This window comes from Rhinichthys klamathensis, unplaced genomic scaffold (assembly GCF_029890125.1).
Source record: "Rhinichthys klamathensis goyatoka isolate OS25496 unplaced genomic scaffold, OSU_Roscu_1.1 h1tg000121l_1, whole genome shotgun sequence".
Taxonomy (NCBI): domain Eukaryota; kingdom Metazoa; phylum Chordata; class Actinopteri; order Cypriniformes; family Leuciscidae; genus Rhinichthys; species Rhinichthys klamathensis.
In genome coordinates, this window is record NW_026606658.1 from 2,247,602 (window position 1) to 2,270,826 (window position 23,225).

The 23,225-nt window shown below is 40.0% G+C and overlaps 1 protein-coding gene across 2 annotated transcripts in view; it reads right to left on the reverse strand.

Moving 5' to 3' along the window:
• Window positions 1-6,528: 6,528 nt before the first annotated feature.
• Window positions 6,529-23,225, reverse strand: part of thrab (thyroid hormone receptor alpha b) — a 156,729-nt gene continuing 140,032 nt past the window's right edge. For both annotated transcript variants that reach the window (XM_056255509.1, XM_056255510.1), the window contains 5 exons: window positions 21,200-21,347; window positions 20,282-20,487; window positions 16,119-16,265; window positions 8,760-9,018; window positions 6,529-8,264 (listed from right to left, as the gene is read on the reverse strand). In XM_056255509.1, coding sequence (XP_056111484.1) covers window positions 8,014-8,264; window positions 8,760-9,018; window positions 16,119-16,265; window positions 20,282-20,487; window positions 21,200-21,347 — 1,011 coding nt within the window. In that variant the 3' untranslated portion in view covers window positions 6,529-8,013. The remainder of the gene's footprint in view (window positions 8,265-8,759; window positions 9,019-16,118; window positions 16,266-20,281; window positions 20,488-21,199; window positions 21,348-23,225) is intronic.

The window sequence follows — 23,225 nt, forward strand, 5'->3', positions numbered from 1 at the left end:
TGAATTATTGCAGTTCTAAATTGTTAAAGCTTGTAATAAGGACAGGGAGAACTGAAAGCTCCTTCAGATTGATTGCAGTAGTTGCTGCCAGGCAGGGCCGCTGAATGTGGAGAGACTTACTCATAAAAGCTTATAATAGAATAGTCCTGAAGCTGACAGGAAAGTGTTAGTGGTTACGTACTCACAAAGTTCGAAATTATATAACATAATATTATTTTAAAGCTCATTCATGTGCTTGATTGCGGTTTTTGAACTTTTCTGTATACTATTTACATCTTTAGAAAAGACTAATCACACAAGACTACTAGACTGCCTACTTGTAGCCAGGGAATTCTTAATAATGTTGCAATATTATTTTAACAGCACCATCCAGTCTAATAGTGACTAAAGCGAAGTAGTCTTATAAAGCATTCAGTTCTGTCATTAAACTAGATTCATGTCTCATCAGGCACACCCTGTAAGAGAAGCTGAATGAAATGAGCATGTGGAAGCTTTGGCAGCTGGTCAGTGGAGAGCTGAGGGGAAACAGCACTAACATGACAGCAAAACAGATGTGTGTAGGTCTGTTAATGTCGATTGAACTGCGAGAAAGAGACGGCCTTGATACATGAACCCTTCTGTGTAAGATCTCAGCTGTTGGACACATTTTATTTTATGTATTGAAAGCAAACCTGAGCATGACTGAACCAAAAGCACCTATTGTGAAACCTGACAACGTTGCATACGAATCCCGAGATACCTTTCTTTGCATAATATTAGCATCACAAATGTTTTTGAGTGATTGGCTAAATACATTTGTGTGCAAACATTCCTTTCTGTCTCTGCATATAGTTTTCTCTAATGGCTTGACAGAATCTTCTCTGTTCACAATAACAGCAGCTTATTTAATCTGACTAAACAGAAAATGTTCAAACTAAACTGTACTCTGAGGCAAACAGAAACTTGGATGACAGCTTACCATTTTAGACTTGAAAAACTACTTGAAACAACCCAAACCCAGAGAAAGATCTGAATGAAATAACTCCATGGGAACTTGTTTATAATTGCCGTATGGAAATGTATTTTATAATGCTCTATAAACAGTTTTTTAAACTGCCAATATATCTCTCAAAATACATTAGAATAAATTTCCAGTTAGTTTATAATTACATCCTCGCACTCCTTCAGTATGCCAAAAATACCCAAACGTGTGCAACAAAATAAAAAATTTACATATGTGAGCAAGAGTTAGAGAGCAAAACATTCTAATAGTGGAATAGTTCTCCATTAGCAAGAGGGAAATCATTAGTGATTCTATTTAAAGATGGACCTAAAAACAAATTATTGACCTCATTTCCGTTTTCAATTCTCCGCTTCTCCACCTGACACCATATGCTTAGCCGTGAACCGAAGTTCTTCAAAGAAATATTATAAATATTTGCTTCTATACCGCATCAAACGAGCCTTAAAGCGTGTCCAAGGGATCTGCCAACAATTCTAGCCACATGGTCACTACACACACACACACACACACACTTACCCCCACCAGCAGACACATATTCACATCACAAAAGCATGCACACAGAAAACACACAATGCATAAATTCAATCCAACATTGCAGTGTCAGGAGCAAAAAATGATGGTTATTATGTCATTAAACAATTATTTTCCATGTTGTCTTTCATGCATGGGATGAGACTTTTTTTCTCCCGAAAGTGCTGTGATGTTTCACTCCATTAATGTATTGTGTACCTGCAATTTGCTTACATACTTTAAAGGTGCACTTGTATAATTATAAAACACTTTAAAAAAAAATATTGAAAGTGAGTCGCCTCACAGTCTGCCATATTGAGATCACATGACCAGCTACAGTAAATGCTAACCCACCTTTATCATTCTTAAATACTAGCATGATTTCATCCACGTCACTACACTGTAAAAAAAGATATGATCAATGAGTTATGAAAATGTTTTTACATTGCTTTAACTAATTTTTCAACTTTTTTATGGTATACAAGATTCAACTCATTTTTAAAGTCAGTTTAATGTAATTGAAGTTGAAATGATTTAAACATCCAAGTTGATTGTACTTAAAAATTTAAGGCAGAAACTTTTATGTTTTTACAGTGTAGGTGTCAGTGTGAATCCAAAACGACATTAACACTACAGAAATAATAATAAAAATGACTCAGTGCACCTTTAAATCAGACATGGTTGACTGGGTCTGGTTCCACTGCATGCTTGTGTATCAAAAGGTTTGCAGAAATATGAAGATTTTTTTTTTAGATAAGCAGACATGTATTCTCACCAGGTTTTCATGACCACCTTTCAAGAGCCCCTTTGAAGCAGCCCCAAGATAGAGTGGAGGAGAAATGTGTGTGTATGTGGCAGAGATGAACAATAAAGAGAAGACCACAAGACAAGAACACTGAAAGCACACCTTCAACTCAGAGAGCAAAGAATGATGAGCAAAGAAAAAAGGCATGGCTGGAATTTTTCAACATTTATTTAAAAAAAAAAAAAGTTTGTTATATTCCTTTTTTTTTGTGTGTCTTTTTTATTTCATTGATACCTGAGAGAATCCTTCAATAGCTTTCCTTTCCAGTCTCATTTAAAACAGCTGTGGTGTGGACATCATCCCCGCTCTCTGCTCACACTCTCATGGCTGGGTGCATTTTGGAAATAAGCACTTGAACAAATACATGGTCACAATCTAATCAAATCAAGATATTCAACTTCAAAAGAAACACAGCAAAACTGAGGGCTTTGACATCACAGTGCTGAGGCGGCCAATCAAACTCAAATATTCAAATATAGTGCGCTTTTGAAGGGGTTCGTTCGCATACTGTTTACAGTTCAGTACGTTAAAGCTGAAGTGTGTGATTTCTGCGCCACTACTAGTTTTTTTAAAAGGAACTGCAGGTTTCCAAAACACTCCCCTCTTCTGCTATTGGCTTTGTAAAACGTATAGCTCCGCCTCAAACTCACACCATTGGTTGAGCTGTTGCCAGGCAGGTGAAATGTTTTGATAGACCCTCAGAGACAGTGGATGTGTCCCAATTCAAAGGCTACATCCTTCGAAGGCCGCATTCGAAGGCCGATTGCGTAACCGCGGTGCGACGAAGGCTGTCCCAATTGCAAAGGTCCTTCGAATGCAGCCTCGAAACGCATCCTTTGTTTCGCAGGCAATGAGGAATACCACAGATGGATCATTCGCGGCCTCGTACCCCAGAATTCATTGCGCGCTGGAGACAGGATTTTTAAAAGAGAAATTGCGTGATTACACTTTAAAACGTAAGTATTGGGTTCTAATTACTCAACTAATCGGATGCATCTAATGATACAAATGTAAAAAATAATATATATAGAGGTTCAAATGTTGACATATCTTAGATATAAGATGTTTTTATATAGTTTATACTCTTTATTATGTACATAAATGGACCAAGGTGAACATATTTAGACAGGTTTTGAACCCTATTTTGTTTTTAGGCAGTTGAATAAAACTTTTCAAAAAGTCCAGTAACATTACTGCCGCTCGTCAACGGCATCTGTCACAGTTGCTAGGCGACAAGAACAGTCCTCAGTAGGCTAGACTGTTCAATTAAACAACGCTCAGCGACCTTCGAAGAATGCAGCCTTTGAATTGGAACACAGCCAGTGTTTATTCTTTTCGGTGAAATCAGCCGACAAATGGCATACTAAGGTATTTCTGTGTTAAGTAAATGATATAAATTAAGACCAAGTATTTTAACCAAAAAATTACACTTCAGCTTTAAGACAGTCCGCTAAAGTGTGAATATAAAGACAATTTTCATTTTGAACGTATGAAATGGCGTTTTGCTTTCTAACAGGTAGTACCAATCCACCGAACCATGAGAGCATTTGACGCAAACACATACATAGAAACACAAATGCAGTCTCTCGACAGTGGATGACATCATCGGAGATCAGCGGAAAGTTGAACTAGCGCCCTCATATGTTGGTGAGGTTTGACAAAGCAGGTCTCAGGCAGCAGTTATGGTCTTCCTAGACAAACCGAATGAGGCTCATGCTGTTGGGGTGGGTGGGAGTGTTTAGAAAGAGACATGTTCTCTAATCAGGGTTCACTGACACAGCCATCATGCCATCAGAGGGTTAAGCATTGCATAGACATTCTTACTTCTGGACGTTTTTCATCTTTCTCTGAAGACAACACAAAATTTGGTTAAAAAAAATGGGCGAAAATAAAACTACACCACCATCAAAGTGAAACAAAACCAGTATCTACCATTCTCCTCTGAGGGATCTGATTGGCAGTGGCGCGGTCAGTTAAGTGCTTCTGGGTACCAGGCCACACCCGTCTACGTCTCTACCAGAAATCTGACCTAGAGAACATACGTCTAGCTACCCTGTCAGAAAGAGCGGTTTGAGTGCGGGGCAGAGGGTTGCGGAGGCACAGGGTTAGATTGTTAATTTTACGGGGCACTTCTTCTTCATATTTGTATTGAACATGCACATTTGCGAGTGCACAAAAGCACACATACAGATGTGTGAAGCATTTACAAAGCTATGCAAGCAGTTTCCTTTTACAAAAACGGTTGGATCAGCCGGTGTTCTGGCCTCGACATCCAGTATGTGGCGGTTGCATATGGTTAACACATAGTGATTTAATCTTTCAATATCTTTTTGTTTTGTATTTACATCCTTGGTTATGGCCAAAAAACTTGTAAAAGTACAAAAAAGAAAAATGAAACAAAACAAAACACAAGTATTGCACCTTGAAGGGCGGGCAATATACGCTCAGTAAGCTGTATGTGTAACATCATTTTGACAGCACTGTCCACTCTTGCTGGTGACCTGAAGTGAGGTTCTAGTTCCCGGGCTCGGTTCCAGCCCAGTTCTGTCAGCTACATTCAATACCATGAAGCACTCTCTGTTGTCACAGATGCACACGCCTCCCTTTCCAGCCTTTCAGCCACACCGCATCCCATCCCATACACTCCCATTCCGGCCCGTCGCATCAGTGCAGGTGACGCCAATGCATGCAACTGGTGCAAATCTGAAACAGATGGGCTTTCGAGGCCGAAGGAGGGGGCCGTGTGCTTCCGCGATCACATGAACGCTCAAGCGCACATACACCCCATCGTACAGTTCAACACGTGCACTGGACGCACTTTGACACAAGTGCCACGCAGATAAGCTCTCCTCCCAAGTCCATTTAAGCTTTGTGTTGTGTGAGGTATGAGTAGATTGTGTTTCAGTTTTTTTTTTTTTCAGTTTCTGTTGCATTTCTCATGTTTTTTTTTTCCCCTAAGTCTTCTTTCATAAAAAAAAAAAAACAAAATATAAAAAGAAAATATTCCTGTTTCTTGTTGTAAAATCCTCTTGATAAAAAGACGAAGGACAGAAACACAGACAAACAGAGCAGTCGACTTATCATTACAAATTATAGTGAGGTGAAAAAAGAGGTGAAATTCTCTAGTTTACACTGCACGCATGGTCAAAAAGTGACTACGGCTGTTGTTTTTCTCTCTTACGTAAAGCAGTTAAGAATCGAAAACGAACACACACATTTCAGTTCAAAAACAAAAAAAGAAAGAAACGAACAGCTCAAGCTCCGAGATTTGAACTCTTTGTTCTGGAGTCATCTTTTTATTTGTTTTCTGGGTTTGTAATTATTTTCTTATATATCTTTTTTTTCTACCTTTCTCAAATAAAATTGGAAGGTAAAGCAGCATCAAAGCCCTGTGCTCACTCAACCAACCAATCGGAACCGCAGCGGCATCACTCGTATTCCAAGAATTCCATTCCGGCCCTTTACGGAATGCTGACAGTTCCTCTCGTTCTGATTGGCTGCCTTCCTTCGCAACCTCCTTAAAGAGCGACTCCTCATTCTGGCTCTTTCTTTCTGCTGCTCCCCGTTCACATTCATTCGGTGCTGCCATTCTTTGCATGACTTCGGCCACTCCTTTGTCTCACAAAGGAAAGGCCCGTTTCTGTCGGGTGCTCGTCTCATGCCACTTCTGGACAACGGTCTGTTCGTGAATGTGTAAGTGCTCCGTCAATCGTTACTGAGAAAGAACGAGACCGGGACATTGCTAGACTTAATACTGACTCTGAGGGTGTGCTCAGGAGCACATGGAGGTGTGGCCTCTGTTTGACAGAGAGGTTGAGGGCGTGTCCACGGAAAACATGCAACTGAGCTGGAGGAGCGGGAGGGCTGGACCCATCATGCCTTAGTGCAAAAACGTAAAAGGTGCCAGGGTTTGAATCGTCTCTGAAGATTTGGCTCTTTCAAAGCTAAGTGCTCTCATTCAACTGCTAGCTTCGCCGCATCCCCTGCCCCACGCTAAAGAAACCAGCCGACCCCTCGCTCCATTTGGTTGAAGCCTGGCCACCTCGGGTCCTTCATCTGTAGTTCTCTCTATGGCTCCTCTTCGTAGTCATCGGTGTGTGCGGTTTAGTTCGCCGACTGCTGAAAACTAGCTTCCGTTGTGACGGAAATCAAAGTGACACTTGGTCCCACATGAAAAGAAAAACAAGAAAACAAAAAAAGCCCATCCAGATTATTTTTTTAACGAGGCTACGATGAGGAATGGCAGGCCCTCCTGTCTACAGTGGTATTTCAACATAACTGAGAAGAAACTGTTTATTTCCTGGCTGTCAGTGTGTGAGAGTACGAGTGTGTGTAGGTGTGTGTAAATGTGTGTGTGGCTGAGGGTAGCTGCCCTGTGTCCAGAGGTGAGGTAGAAACCTGTCAGCACAGAGGCAGTCATGGAGCCACAGCCAGCCGAAGGTGTGCCCACATTTGAGGTAAAATTAAAACAACACAAGGAAAAAAACATCGACAACAGCCAGTCCGCCATGGGCCATCAGGAGTGTGCGCGTGTGTTCGCACAGACCGGGCAACAGTAGCATCTGAGCGGAACACTTATGGGCTGGACTGAACTCTCAAAGCCCTGCATGGGAGTCCAGAACTACAGCACTGCAGTGCATACAGTAAAATGAGGCATTCGAGTTTTGAGGTGTGTGTTTTAGTACGTTTGTGTGTGTATGTGTGCGCTGGGTCTGGGAGTATGGTAATACTGTCTCCCTCCCAACACCTGTAAAACACAAATCAGCATGGATCGGAGGTGTAGGGGCGCCTGGATTTCCATCTCTGTGTGACTTTCATGGGACAAAGAGAGGCAAAAGGAGCCCTCAAATAAGCCCAGAAAATGGCAAGAACTAAAAAAGTCAGTTCTTGAAAAGTCAGTGAGAGGCACCACTGAATGAGCACTCAAATGGCGACCGAGAGCATTTGAACGGCCCGTGTCCTACAGAGAAGGGAGGGGGCATATTCTCAAAGGTCCCAAATCATTTTGAGTAGCTTTATTTAAATATAGCACCTGATTTGGTTTAAAAATGTCCTCCCGCTCCATACAGGCTCAATATCGAAGAGAATCATGAGGTCTATTAAAGAAGCTCCACATTAGCCCAGAGCTTGGCGCAGCTACGGCGTGTGAACATAAGATACCGGCGGTTAATCTCACAAAAATGCTGAGATTTCGATGACTGAAATCAACTGACCACTTCACGACCTGGTAGAGGTCATGCCAGCTGCCATCCAGTCTTAGCAGAGGGCACCTCCAGTGGTGGCGTGACAGTTGTGCAGTCTCTTCGTGTACAAATGCATACAAGCTCATCGAAGAATTCGAGTCGTATAGGTACTGCACCTTATAACACACTTATAAGAGTGTGTGCGTGTGTGTGTATAGATATATATTCTGTCTAAGGTGTTGATAAACCAGTATAAGACATCATGCCGAGACAGAAGGGCCACGCATGGGGAGTTTAGTGGATGAGGGAGGGCTGAGTTTTCTGCCGAAAAGCCAAAAAAACCCCAAAAAGTTGTTGAATTAACCCCCCTCCCCATATGAAAGCCTTTCTGAAGATGACCCCTGCCAATGCAGCTGTTGCTGGTGAGTTTGGTGCATGGAGGGGGGTGAGACGGGGAGAGAAACACTGGTTATGAAACGTTCCTGATTCTCCTGCCGCGACTCGCCGGGACGTCACACGTCCTGATCCTCGAAGACCTCCAGGAAAAGTGGGGGGAAGAGTTCAGTGGGGCATTCCACCTTCATGTGCAGGAAGCGGCTGGCGTGGCAGGCTCCGATCATGCGCAGGTCCGTCACCTTCATCAGCAGCTTGGGCCAGAAATGAGGAATGTTGTGCTTGCGATAGTTGATGTAGTGTTCGAACGCTAAGAGGTACATCTCCTGGCACTTCTCGATCTTCTCCACAGACGTCAGGCCTGTTCGATCTGAAGAGACGCAAGGACAATACTCAGTATATGACCAATTTAGCATTGTATCAAGCCAATAGATCTACCACTACAATATTCACCAAATACCATGTTCCAAAACCTAAAACTATGCTTTCGGCAACTGAAATGAAATAAAAAAACATCTAAATATTAGGTATAATAAAAAATTAAAAAATTCTATGGACAAAATGATTGGGGTTTTTACTTCCAGAACCCGCCTGTTACAGGTTTGATGAATTCTCTTGAACATGCTTTATCTAAAGAAGAACTGTTAGGCCTCAATCCTTAGCTTTGATCCCTGAGTTCTATTTCGAGTTTCGAGCATGTTCCCATAGAAGACAGCAAGGTAGCTCACTAGCTTCAGAATCAGAGCCTAACATTGATCTCAAATCCGTTTGGTGTCTTCTTGCTGCTGAGATTTTGAGTTTTCTCTCACAAAGAATAATTTTGGTATATGAGCAGAATTACTGTAACTCAGGTGTCCTCTCTTACCTGAGCTCATGAGCAGGACGGCCTGCAGCAGGGCCACCTCTGTGTCATCCAGGGTGAACTGAGCCAGACTCTTGCCCAAGTCGAAGATGGCGTCAGACACAACGCCCAGCCCTCCATTCTTAAGCTGCTCTCGTTTGACAGCCATCTCCCCGCTCAGGGTCAACGTCTCGCTTTCTGGGTCGTATCGAACTGCGGCTCGTAGGGACATAATCTCCATACAGCAGCCCTTCAGCAGGATGATCTGATCCTCACAAGGCAGCTACAGAAATCAGAAATCACATGAAAATACATAATTACATATGCTAACGGTAACCTAAAACCTTCTGTGGCATTGTCCAGAGGCCTTGAAAAACCCTTCTTGAAAGCATTTCAAACATTGGTATCGTGTCTGTAATACTGTCTCCGCGTGATCTGGAGACAGCTACATAGCTCATGTGTGACAATAGCAGAAAGAAAATGTTTTAAGAACCACAGCGAAAATGTTAAAGTATATAAAAAAATTGACTAGGCTGAAACATCATTTTATTGAAACTGGTGCTCTGCTGTTTCAAGAGACATTTTGAAATATTTCACCAGGTACTTTTGCTTTTGTCGCAGATAAATTTATGATAATCCACGCAGCTTTCAGTGGACGGGACTCTTTGAAGTTATTAATACCGAAACGGACGAATGACGAACTAAAGAGCGGAATGTGGTGCATTGCGCAACATTTTATGTTAAAAATACCCGTTTTTCTAACCCATACATGCTTAAACAATTGCCTGATGGGCTGAATGAGCCCTTCTCTGATCACTGCGATTACCTCTATAATCCTGTACAGTAAAATAAATAAGAGGGATTTGGGACGGAATTTGAGACTGGGCGTGACGTCATGCGCGTTCACGTTCACCTGGCTATGTCTGGCAGGTTTGTGTATTCGCCGCCATTCTCCGTATCAGCGATGACAACTCGAGCGACAAAACTTTAGTCAACTTTTCGACAAAAGTAGAAGATGGATTCTAAGAGACCGGCTTGTATTTCATTCCAAACCCCAACGCAAACTCCACGTAAGACAAAGAAAAGAAAACTTTTGTCTAGTGCCACCAAAAGGGCCAAATTGGAGTCAGACAGACGTCGGAATAAGACGAGAGTCAACATCGGGAAGGCTTTCAACAAATGGAGAGATCTCCGGTCTGCTCTAGGGCTCAAACGGGATCCTCTGATTATTATTTTGAGCTTTTACAAAGTAATAATTTATATTGTTCATGAACGTGTTTCCATAATAATACAATCATAAGTGGATACAGTAAACACATAAAACAGTTCAACATGGGGATAGATGGGAACAAAAAGTTTTCTACTACCCCCGTTTTCCCCTGTGTGTAATTTACTCAAATGCCTTTCCTTTCATATATTTAAAATGACTTGCAGATTTATAACTTTATTACCTCTGAAGACATTATGACTGTAAACAAAAGATTTGTGCGGCTGATGCTCCTTTGGTAATGAACAGCTCGTGCTCGTGCAAGTGTGCGTGTGGTCCATGAGCGTGCACACCTCTGGTTGCAGTTTCGCTTGTCGCCAGAGGGGGCATAGTTCTGCAAAAACTCAGAGACTTGCGCAATGCACCTTTAATATTAAAAAATAAATATTAAAAGCGCAATAGCCTACGCTGCAAAAGAGAACTAAATCCGCTACCGACAGGATGCTTTCCGAGTGGAACACAGACGAGAATAGTAGGTTTTGTCTTCGGTTGTGCGCCTGAACGGTCAAATACATGTTCTTCACAAGTAACATTTACACTGATATACTGTATAAAACATTTCACATAATTTACAAAAGCAACAAGGTAGTGTTCAGTGTTATTTTTTTTGTATTACAGTCAGTCTAGGTGTGCATTGTCTGGAAGATATTGTCTCAAAGTCTGGAAAATACAGGAGGCATAACGCTCAAAGTAGAAAATAGACTGAGAGGTAGTGGATAGGGATGTAACGATTCACTCATCTCACGATGCGATACGATTCACGATACTGGTTTCACGATACGATTTTCTCACGATTTTTTTAACAAATGCGATTTAAGACAAAAGTGTCCCTTTTATTATTTCTCAGACAAAATGCTGCACATTTCTTTTTAATTTAAAATATATTTCTCAAATAATAAAACTACATTAAAAAAATTCCCTTCAAGGTTGTTTCAACTCAGTCTTTCTGTCTGTTTGGTCAAGAGGCTGGACACTGGTACCTTCGCACACTATGTAAAAGACTGTGTAAAATTAGTAGTACCAGATTGACAGGGGTTTTACATTGTAATAAAGGCAAGATTCTAATTTTGTTATAATTTGTATCATTACACTAGTAAGAGTAAAAAAAAAACACATTTAGAGAAAGAGATAGTAAAATAAATACAACACCTGGTTGCCACGGAAACACTGATGCACCTTGTGATCTCCGTGGCTCTCGCAATTGTAGTATTAATGACTTTTACATGAAAACGGAGGTGACTGGTGTTACTCACGGTGGTGATTATTATTAGTCTACGGAAAGTCAAAATGCCGCCACACCTCCGATTTGAATGAGTCAACGTCAACATCTACGCTTGCCGTCGCCAAAGCCATGTCTACTGTTTGACGGCACGTGCACACCAGTCTATGGCACACACTGGTGCGGCGCGAGCGGAGCAAACCGAGCGTTTTCAGTTCATTCCTATGGAAGTTGAGCTTGGCTCACACAAGATCAAGTTCCATGAATGAAGTGAAAACACTCGCTAGCTTCACGCCAGTGTGTGCTCGCTGCTATTGTGCTATTGTAAAGCGAGGTTCACAACTTCACAGTAGGCTATAGTAAACGCGCCCTGCTGTTTAAAACGTGTATCGCGATTCGTTTAACATTTCAACCGACTTGAATCGTCACACATTTTTATCGATTTTCAACCGGTTGCGAGTGAATCGTTACATCCCTAGTAGTGGATGACAGGAAATTTATTGTGTAGACAATAATAAATATTCTGCCATAAGGGTGCTGTGTAGTCTACTATGCAAGAATGTTCACACTTGCGGTTAAAGGAGAGATGGTGAATGATAAATATGGAGAGAATGCCACATAACTATGAATGATGTAATGTGGCAATATCGCACGCATGCACACACACACAAAGCTACAACTGTACAATTCATCCTAACATGATGGATAGCAAATACATTAAAAAATCCACCAATAACTGACACATTCCCAAAATATGTGTTGTTGTTTTATCTAGAGGTCGACCGATAGTGGATTTTACCGATACCGATATCCAGGTTTGACCGTACATGCCGATAAACGATAATTCAACCGATATTTTTTTTTATGGATACTGGATTAAAAACAAACATCATACTCACAATAAAACAGTGCTGAACTGAAATGTGCTCAATTAAATAAATAAATATGAATATATTAAAACTTTATACAGAAAATAATTTAAACATTAAAATATTACAGGTTTCGTTAGCTATAACCTAGAAACATACGTAGATTTCATAGGTAACACTTTGCAAGTCCCATTTATAAACAAGGATGTATTAACTAGCTTTCATGAACTATATGCATAATGCAATATACCTTTTTACTGCATCTATTAATATGAGCAATACAATTGTACCTTTATCATTCATGTTAGTTCATTCATAGTACATTAACTAAGGTAATAAAAGATAAAATAAGAATTAAAACTCCATTTCAAATGCATTAGTAAATGTTGAAATTAACAAACTACCGTAACAATGAATAATTCTTCTACAATTTGTATTAACCTTATTTAATGCTAAAAATGGAATGTTATTGTAAAGTGTTACCATTTCATATGATTCCAAAGAGTCGTGCTTAAAGATCGCCATTAAAATGTAATCAAGACCTGTAGTATGTATACGTAATATAGCCTATAGTCTCTCACTTTATTTGCTTCTATATTTTAGAACACTTGATGATTATCTAATCAAAATAACAAGATCTATTGTAGTGATTAAAAAGATCTTAAATCGAACGCGTTTCTGATTAGTTTAGTTTATCAATGTCGAGAAAGCAATCACGTCACTAGTTTTAAATATGCTACTTCGTTGGCTAATGAATGCATAAAAATGACCAGCCGGATAAAAATAATGCAAATAGATGGTAACAATTGCGCCATAAAACATTTGGGTCAGGTCTGCGTGTGTTTTTGTCACATTGCATTAACGGTTGACTGAGGTAATGTTAGAGTCCTCACAGCCTCGACGGCAAACTACTGTTCTTTCTCTGCTGATGCAGCATCTAGTCAACAAATGAATTAATTTGTAATGATATGGCAATATGTAGCTACTTTAGTGTTATGTATTCATACCGTTTCGCTGTCGTTGTTTTAAATGTCAGCGCTCTCGCTGTGTGTTCTCTCCGTGCTGCGCGCTGCCTCACGTGTTAAGGCCAATTTATACTTCTGCGTCGAGTGTACGCCGTAGTGTACGGCGTACGCTACGCACGTAGGCGACGCCGTCATGAGCATTTAAGCCTTGTTTAAGGCCAATTTATACTTCTGCGTCGAGTGTACGCCGTAGTGTACGGCGTAGGCTACGCACGTAGGCGACGCCGTCATGAGCATTTATACTTCTGCGTTTAGGTCTGCGTTGCTCTGCAGTACAGCGCCGAAACGCTAGTTGGCGGCGGAGGGTTTTAATGTTCCACTGTGTTTAGATTCCTCGCGGCAAGAAGAAGAAGATTCCTCGCGGCTGTTTTGAGTTTAGGTTACTACAAGCAATGGCGACTGAAAGAGAGCAGATCATGTTGGAGTTGGAGCTTATCGAGGTGGAAAAGGTAAATTTTTAGTTTTTTTTAACAGTTTCGCTGTACTTAGAATTTAAAAATGGCGGGCGGTGCAGAAGAACACGCCGGAAATGCATAGGAGGAAACGCGATGCTACCAAGCCGACCAATCACAGATCTTGCGGTGCGCGTCGTCGCGACGTGTAGTTACATTTTTGAGGAGGTGCGCGTCAGGTTACGGCGAAGGGTACGGCGTATGGTACGCGTCTGTGCGTATGCTACGCCGTACCTACTGCGCGCACCCGACGCAGAAGTATAAATTGGCCTTTATACTCGACGCGTCCGCAAGAGCGCGAGTCTCCGCTGACTGCGCGCGGACCTCTCCAAACGGACGAGGCGTTTATACTTGACGCGCTCGCCGTTGTGCTATTCTGTGAAACGACAGGGGGCGACTCGGAGTAATTCTCTTCTAAACCACCAGGAATCAGCAGTGAAGAAGTAGTTTGCCGTTTATTAGTAGTTTATTAATTGCTGATTCATATAAAAATAGTATTAAATGCAGTAGGTTTATTGTACTTTCACTGCATGTAAACTAAACAACTGAAGCCTTATTGAAGAGTGTTTAAACCTTAATTTCATCAGCAGGGCTTACTTCTGCTATTGTAGGCTAATTTTCTAAATGTAAGCAGTTACTTTAGACAAGTGCAAACTGGGTGCTTAATGCAAATGTGTTCCTATTCACAAAATGAGAGGCTTTTATGGTCGCCCATCAATACAAATGTCTCTGTATATAGAAGGACCATAAACATGCTGATACAGACGTACCAGTTCGGCCAGATTCGGCTCGAAGTCGTTCATCTTCGGATGCGGCGCCGCGCGCGATGTTACAAAAAGTGCCGTGCACACCGCCAGGCGAAATGGGGTCTTGCGCACCCAACGCGCACGACCGCCCACACCGCAATGACGTCATTTTTGCCGCGCGCACCTTTGCGCTCTTGCGGACGCGTCGAGTATAAACAAGGCTTAATTTATACTTCTGCGTTTAGGTCTGCGTTGCTCTGCAGTACAGCGCCGAAACGCTAGTTGGCGGCGGAGGGTTTTAATGTTCCACTGTGTTTAGATTCCTCGCGGCAAGAAGAAGAAGATTCCTCGCGGCTGTTTTGAGTTTAGGTTACTACAAGCAATGTCGACTGAAAGAGAGCAGATCATGTTGGAGTTGGAGCTTATCGAGGTGGAAAAGGTAATTTTTTTTTTTTTTTTTTTACAGTTTCGCTGTACTTAGAATTTAAAAATGGCGGGCGGTGCAGAAGAACACGCCGGAAATACATAGGAGGAAACGCGATGCTCCCAAGCCGACCAATCACAGATCTTGCGGTCCGCGTCGTCGCGACGTGTAGTTACATTTTTGAGGAGGTGCGCGTCAGGTTACGGCGAAGGGTACGGCGTATGGTACGCGTCTGTGCGTATGCTACGCCGTACCTACTGCGCGCACCCGACGCAGAAGTATAAATTGGCCTTTGACGTAAACAACTCAGCCAGTGATAGTTTGTTATTTGTCCTCTAGAGGCCGCTCTCACTCTGTATAATGCCAGCAGTCTCTTCTGTTCTGAGCGCTCTCGTGCTGTGTAATGACCGCGCGCACTTCTCAGCCGCTCCAGCAACAGACGCAATCCGGAAAAACTATCGGTGTGGATTTTTGCCGATAACGATAGTTCCACCAAACAACTATCGGTGCCGATTAATCGGCAAAACCGATGAATCGGTCGACCTCTAGTTTTATCAGCTGAATAATTTGGCAACAATTACAAATAACCAGAGATGTCCAAAGCCGATCTCAAGGCTCAGTATCCGAGCTGATTAAGCATTTTTTCAACTGACTGGTATCGGCTATCTTCAGCTCGATCCTTTATTTTACGTCAACTGTCACACAGATGTCGTGCAGTAGGTGGCGGTATGTACCTTCAAATGGATGTGCCAACCGCCATTAAAAGGACAAGAAGTTAAAAAGTGCATGCCTGACGCGTCAGAGGTGTGTTCTAGCGCATCACACACGCGTTCCAGCTTTCGTGTTTAGCATGTTTGATGGCCACTTTTGTAACGAATCACTCGAAAGTAATTCATTTACTGCTTATTTTTTTTCTGCCGTCAGACTATCTGAGACATAACAGATTGCTATGGGTCGTTTCGTTTGCCAGTATTCTGCTTATTGTACATATAATATTCACTGAATAACTTTAGTAACTTTAATAAAAATCTATATTAATTCATACAGTGAAGACTATGCAGTGTTTTATTTTTACATTTGATTGATTTAATTTCTGTATAGTAGGCTTTTATTTTTAAAAGGCTATGTTTAATTCGTTTGTATTTTTTATCCTATTGTTTGTCATTCTCACTAAGATCAACTATTGATTGCTGATAGTGAAACTGCTCTGAAAGAACAGATTAAGGGGTTGGGTGTCATTTTTTTATTTTTTATGACGCACTGACAGGGTCACCTTAAAAGTTTAGCTTAGGGCCCCCAGAAGTCTAGGACCGGCACTGACAAAAACACTTCAAACAGTTGTAAAATAAAAAATAAAGACAAAACCTAACAGCACTCTCACCTCTGAAAACATGGGCAGTTTTTTGGCAAAGTCAACAACACGTGTGATGGCTGGGGTGATGATCTTGGTAAACTCGCTGAAGGCCTCCAAATCCACTTTGTCACCATCTGATGTGGGAACCACCGGAGACTGTCCGATGTCCTCCGGCTGCAGACACAGACAGATTCACAGAGGGTTAACTGTGACAATGTATTTCCATTGAAGAATAAATGAATGAATAGACAGATAGACAGTATGAGATGCATGTGCGGGCTCTGGCTTTGCAGTTGTGTAGCCTGATAGCCTTGGAAAACCACAGCGTTTGGTGTCCTCAGGGTGGATTTGAGGTCAGCCATGTAAAAACTCTGGACAAACAGCCAAGTAGCCCTGGCATCTGGAGCAACATTCTATGTATGCAGTAAGAGGTGTGTTATACGAGTCAGAATAGAGGTAATTATAAGTACTCAAGAGACAGAGCTGCAATTACAGCATTACATGTTGGCTTTTGCAGAAATATTTTTTGAATGCGAGACACGGCTATGATTCATGGACTGCATTCAATACCACTGACATGTAAGAATAACAAGTGCATAGATTCACAGGAATGAAATAAGTGATAGAGAAAGTAAAAAAGGGGTTAAAAAGGGAAGTTATCAAATTAAATAGTATATAATTGTAATTGTATATATATATAATATGTTAGAAATATATATATTTATTTCGAAATAAATATACATATAATACTTTTACTCGCACGTTTGCATTAAATTCCTCAAAAGTGACAGTAAAGACATTCATAGTGTAAAAAAAAAAATATTCATCCCAAAAAAACAAAATCAAGGGAAAAATTTTTTATCATGGTTTCCACAAAAATATTAAGCAGCACATCTGTTCTCAACAGCATTGATAATAATAAATGTTTGTTAAGCCCCAAATCAGCATATTAGAATGAATTCTGAAAGATTATGTGAAACTGAAGACTGGAATAATAATGCTGAAAACTCAGCTTTGCACAGGATTCATTTACATTTAAAAAATAATAAAACATAAATGAGTTCTTATAATTACTGTTTTACTGTATTTCTGATCAAATAAATGCAGCCTTGCAAATATATAGTAATTATCCAAAAGTAAAAAAAATACCTAATTAATATCCATGCCATTTTGTGATGCCCATAAAAAACCTGAACAAAAAATATATAAAAACATGTCAATGTGGTGGACGCCACCCCTTGCAGCACAACAGCGACTGTCCTAAAGACCTCAAACTGTCCAATCACATTGATTTCTTTGTTTCTGATAAAGCAAACAGACAGAAATAAACAAAGACACTGAAATCAAGACAAGACGGCAGAAAAAAAGCGCAGTGCTGGCCTACACACAAACACTATTTTGTTTCATTGTGAGGTTGTGAGAGCAAACAAGGCTCAGGACATTACAGCTGTGACAGACAAAATTACTCGTATTAATATTACCGTGTATTAGCGCTAAAGCTGCTAGGAAGCCGTCATGCGACATGCAGATCAGAAACTACACACCACACAGAGAGGCTATGTCTAGAAAGTGAATAAAACGCAAAAGAATCTGTTCAGCGATTCAGAATGTGCCTCTGAGGAACTTAAGATTTGTGTGTTTGTGCTTACGCTGTCTCAGATGGACGGGACTGTTTTAACTGTGCCGCACTGGTGTATTTGTGTAAGTTTTAACAAGCATGAGCCAAAGTTTGTGTGTGCCTCTTCTTCCAGGAGGTGGGGGTAGCGCAGGCCCTGGATGCGTCCCAAACGCTTGTAAGACCCCAGTGTAAACTATCCCCTCTGCTGGTCCACCCTGGCCTTCTCACTGCTGAGAACTTGGCACCGCGCTTTCTCACTACAGAGATCTTAAGACAGCCCAGTTGGACTACCGACAGGACGGAGTGAGTGTTCCCATGGAGAAAGAGAGTGCAGTTTATCGGGGTCATTCGGGGTCTCGGCCTTGCACTGTTATTGGAGGCATATCTTGGTAGTAAAGGTTATACAGGCTGGATTCTTTATGAGCCGTTTTACAGGAGTTCTGAGCCGGCCGAGGAAGTGGTTTCTCTGTCCCCTGTGGATGATCGTAACAGGGTCTAGTACAAGCCGAATGTTTAGATTGGTGTGCGTCAGGGCTTTGATGGCGCTCTTAATGGCTGGGTGTTTGGTGGGCTGAGAAAACCTACTTTGGTTTCTATGATGGAGAGTCTCCAAATCACTCCTTCTCCCAGTAAGACATGTTCAGATACCATGTTGAAGCGAGCCTATTTAAAGAATGTTTGAAGAACTGCTTTTTTCCATACAATTAAAGTCAATGGGGTCCAAAACATTGTTATGGACACACAAAACAGAGAGAGAAAAAAAAGTCATAAAGCTTTGGAATGACATGAGCCGAGTAAATGACTCTTTAAGATCGACTTGTCTTTCAGGACAGATAACCCACTAGATGTTTGGTAGGCAGCCCATTACACTGAGAAATATCCTGTGTCTCTCTCCTAAACGCTTCCTTTCCATTTTCTCTTCCTTTATCCTGCCACCTTTCACAGTAGGTAGTATATTGTCCGAGAGAATGAGCGATAAATACCATCTAAACTCTTTCCTTCCTCTTTCCTTCCTTCTTCATAAACAGAGACGCTTTTACAAAGGCCCTTCGTGGTTACATTCCAGTTATACCTGTCAGTTGTTTTAGCGCTCGCTGTCGCCTGGTCACAACTGATATTTGCAGACTGGTATTGTCACTCATTAAATTGATTAGCAAGCTGTGTAAACAAAAGCTAATCTGCACTGACAGATAAGGCCATAGCAATGCGCTAAGCTAAAACAAAATGTAGTGAGCAGACAGACAGAAATAAAATAAATGCACACAAATAAAATAAAATGACGTTTATTCAGCTACCTAAACATGTAAGATTTATATGTATGTATAGACATCTACTATTATATGGAAATATTGTACTAATTTAGAAGCTACTATTTTCTGCAAAGCTGCTTTCAAGCTGAATGTATTGTGATAAACGTAATACCAGTGTTATTAGTATTAGTATTATTTATATACTATTATAACATTTATTAATATTTTGAATTTGCTTTTAGTTTTATATATATATATATATATATATATATATAAATTAAATAACAAAAGCACAACAAAGTATGTGTGTATAGCTATATATAAACTATATATAGTATATATAGTTCCTAGATAGCTTTAAATATATTTTTATTTCAGTTTTAGTTTCAGTAATTTTAACACATCAGCTTAACATTATTTATTTCAGTTACTTGCCAGGGCAACACTTTCGTTTTTGTTTTTCACATATTTAAATGTTATTTTATTACAGCTTTTATTACCGAAAACCATTATTAAATGTATTAGTTAGAGCAGCACGACTGGATAAACTGAGAATAACAGTTTTTTCTTGTTTCAAATAGAGATTCTGAACAGACAACTAAATACCAAATGTAATTTATGTAACAAAATACCATGTAATTTAACGCCAAAATACCATGTAATTTACTAGAGGTTCTGACAAAACGTTAATTGCAGTCTATTTAAAATGTTTAACTAATCTGAATGAATTATATAAAAAAAATCGGTTTGAATAAATGATTCAATGACTCACTCATAAAGACTTCACTTGATTCATTAGTGGATGAATCAGCATTTTTGAACAAATCTCTTGAATGAATGATTCAATGAAAAATATATATTTTTTAACAGTCACTTGTCGCCACCTGGTGGTGTACAATGTAATTGACAATCATTTATTTGAAGCGCCATATTACTTTCAAAAGTACATCAGTGTTTATATCTTAACTATAAACTTTTATCAGTTCTTCTGTAATAATATGAATATTTGTAACACAGAAATACCGATACTGTGATGTTGAAAAGACTGTTTGAGAAGCTGTTTCATATACATGACGACTGCTCTCTCTGGCTAAGCGGCAGTGCCGACAGAGATTTGCATGTTCTGGTGTGATTTGGTCAAATGTTTAACAGACACGGGCGAATCGTTGTCATTTAGGAATGAGATCGTGTGGGTGTTTGAATTGAGATCGCGGTCTTTTAACGATTCACGGTGCAGCTCTAATATTAGTTACAGTTTAAGTTAACAATAACAACCCTGCTATACAAACAAAACTGGCCTGACACCCAAGGTGCTTGCTTACCAGGAACTTGCGTTTCTGTTTCCAGTGAGAGCCCTGTGCATTGGTGTGGCGGTGAGCTTCTGTCACCATACGGATCAGCTCCCACTCTGAGCTGGTGGGTTCTGGCCGATTCTGAAGGGTCTTGACCATCTCCTCCTTCTTCCGCTTCTCACGGTTCTCCTCAATCAAGCGTCGTTTCGCAACCCGTTTGGAATCGTCCAGAACCACTACACCATAGAGAAAAATTGGTTAATTCTCCCACTCTCATGATGCAAAAAACAGTGCAATTAAGTTATGGTCCTCTTAATTTGTTTGGTCGAGTTGCTTTTCCAGTAAATCTTTCATTTTAAGGATGGAAAACCTGTTTTGTTTCCTGGAAAACAAAAGTAATGATTTTGCAGTGCAGAATGGCGGTGACAGAACGAGTAAGAGCATCGAAGAGGGATCAAAGAAGAAACAAGAAACATCCATAAAACATTATAGAGTAGAAAGAGAGAGGGAGTGACAGAGGAAGAAGAAATGTGGTCTGGGCTGAACATGTGCTGTACATATGTGAGACGTATAGACATACGGAAGGGGAACCTCAGACTGAGCATTTCACTTTGCATAGGATTAATGTACCTTCGCTGTCAGCATGCATTTGTGTATGGAAGGAGTAGGGCTGAATTCGGGATCCAATACAGTGGGGTCCAAATGCCTGATGTAGAAGTTCAAATGCTTCCGTTTTGAATTATTTTCCTTATTTAACATTTTTTTCATTACAAATTCTATTAACTTAGAGATGGATAACAACTGCTGATGATCAGTGAAAAGACTGTACAGTGAGACTGACTTGCAAAGCCATGTACTGACCCATGTTTTTATATGTCTCTGTGTGTGTGTTTTTTGCATGTTCGATGATTTTGTATGTTATTTGCATGAGTGTGTGAGGTCACTCACGATCCATGGCCATGCCCACGGCGATGCATTTCTTGAAGCGGCACAGCTGGCACTGGTTGCGGGTGATTTTGTCGATAATGCAGCAGCCATCGTATTTACAGGAGTAAGAGGGGTGGAGGTTCTTCTGGATGGTGCGTCTGAAGAATCCCTGGGAGTAAGTTGGATAAAGCGATTATTCAGAGGCAGGGAGTCAGACATTTTGTGTGTTATCCGTCACATATGGAGCAGGTGGATACAAAGAGGCTTTTTGTTTCGTTTTGCTGAAAAAATATCTAAATATCCTTTTGAGAAGCAAAAATGCGTATGAGAATAAAACATGTTTCCATAGAATATAGGAATTAAGAGAGAACATATGTATCTTGTTTTAAGGAGCCTAATAGTTGCGTAGATGAATGCTTAAAATAAGCAAACAAAAACTATTTGCCAATGATATCTTACCAACTCTTATATCTTAACGATATCTTCTGCAATGTTGTCTTGTTTTCTGTAGGGTTGCCAAAAAGCTCAAATTTCAGTAATACAAATTAGTCTTAATACCAAATTTTATACTACAGGAAAAAAAAGAATAAGCTCTTGAACACATTCCCTTATTTAGGGAAACCCTAACAAAAAAAAAGAAGAAAAAAGATTACAAATTATTAAATTAAATTAACCTCTTAACCTGCATGGCATTTGCCATTGCATGTTTAAAACAATAATATCTTAATAAAAACCTAAAGTAATATTGCCAAACTATATATCATTTGAAAGCTTAAAATCTCTAGTTTTCATATTTGGTGGCTGTTATCTAAAATAAATTACAGAGGAGCAGTAATTTATCAATTTGCAACAAGAATATTTCATATTCATTAGGAGTATTTAGGCCTTTATTTTGAAATAACAATAAACACGAAAAATCATGAAAGATCGGTAGAAACCTCAGTTTGTTTTCATGCCATGAGTTCAAAAGATAACACCAATTCCATTTTATGAGAAAAAAAGGTCTGAAAATGTTTTAAATATAAAGAAAAATGTATGGATTCTCGATTTCTGATTGGCGGCGAGCTATAACGCTATAACGTAGTCTTTTTATGCATTTATTAGAGGTTGAATTCAAATCAAATACTGCCAAACCACCCATACTTCTTCTGAATAGGATGTCTACTTCATAAATTGTATGAAAATTATGGAAATACATGGTTCAGATCACTCAAAACATATATGAAAATGAAGGCGCCCTTATATGGGCAGTAATGGAGTCTAGTGATAAAGTTGGGTACTGCGCCCAAATAAAATCTTACTGAAAGCTAATTTTTTTTAGATATCAACCTAAAATTTGGAATACAACTTGTTCAGATTTGTGTCTTTAATTTTCTTGCAGTTTTAGAGTAAAATATATTTTGTAATATATATATTTTATATAAAATATTAATAATTATATTTTTACATTACACAATTTCATAAACTCAAACTTATATAACTTTTTTCTGTTTCATTTTTTATCATTTTTAGACTTCTACAATAATCTGGAAAATGTCTTCTTTAAAACAAGACCAGCCATAGGTCTATATTCCAAAGCATTTCTGAATTACAACCATTTAAGTTTGGTTAGTGATTTGTATGTCTATGCAAAAAAAAGGGGGGTGACAGTTAACAGGTTAAATTAAATAACTGCACAGAGCACGTGCAAGTTGCTGACATCCCTAATTTGATAGATGTTTAGCAAACGTCTTTTTTTTGCAGTAAGGGGATCCGCAAGCTCTTAGAGCTCTTCAAATCAGACTGTTTAGACAGGAGTCACAAAGACATGCACAGCACAATTGTCACTCACAATTCTCTCCCTTCACATACAGAGAGACAGATAGTGGATAAGATGGTTGACAGGGTTTTTTAGGCTAGACAGGTTTGATAGTGATAGGAGTCTAAGTTTCACAAATGACAACAGGGTGTATTGTTGAAAAGATGGGACCAGCTCCACACCATGACTCTACGTGAAGTGACAGTCTAGTCTGTATTAATAGATGTGGGGCTGAAGTGTCTGTTAACA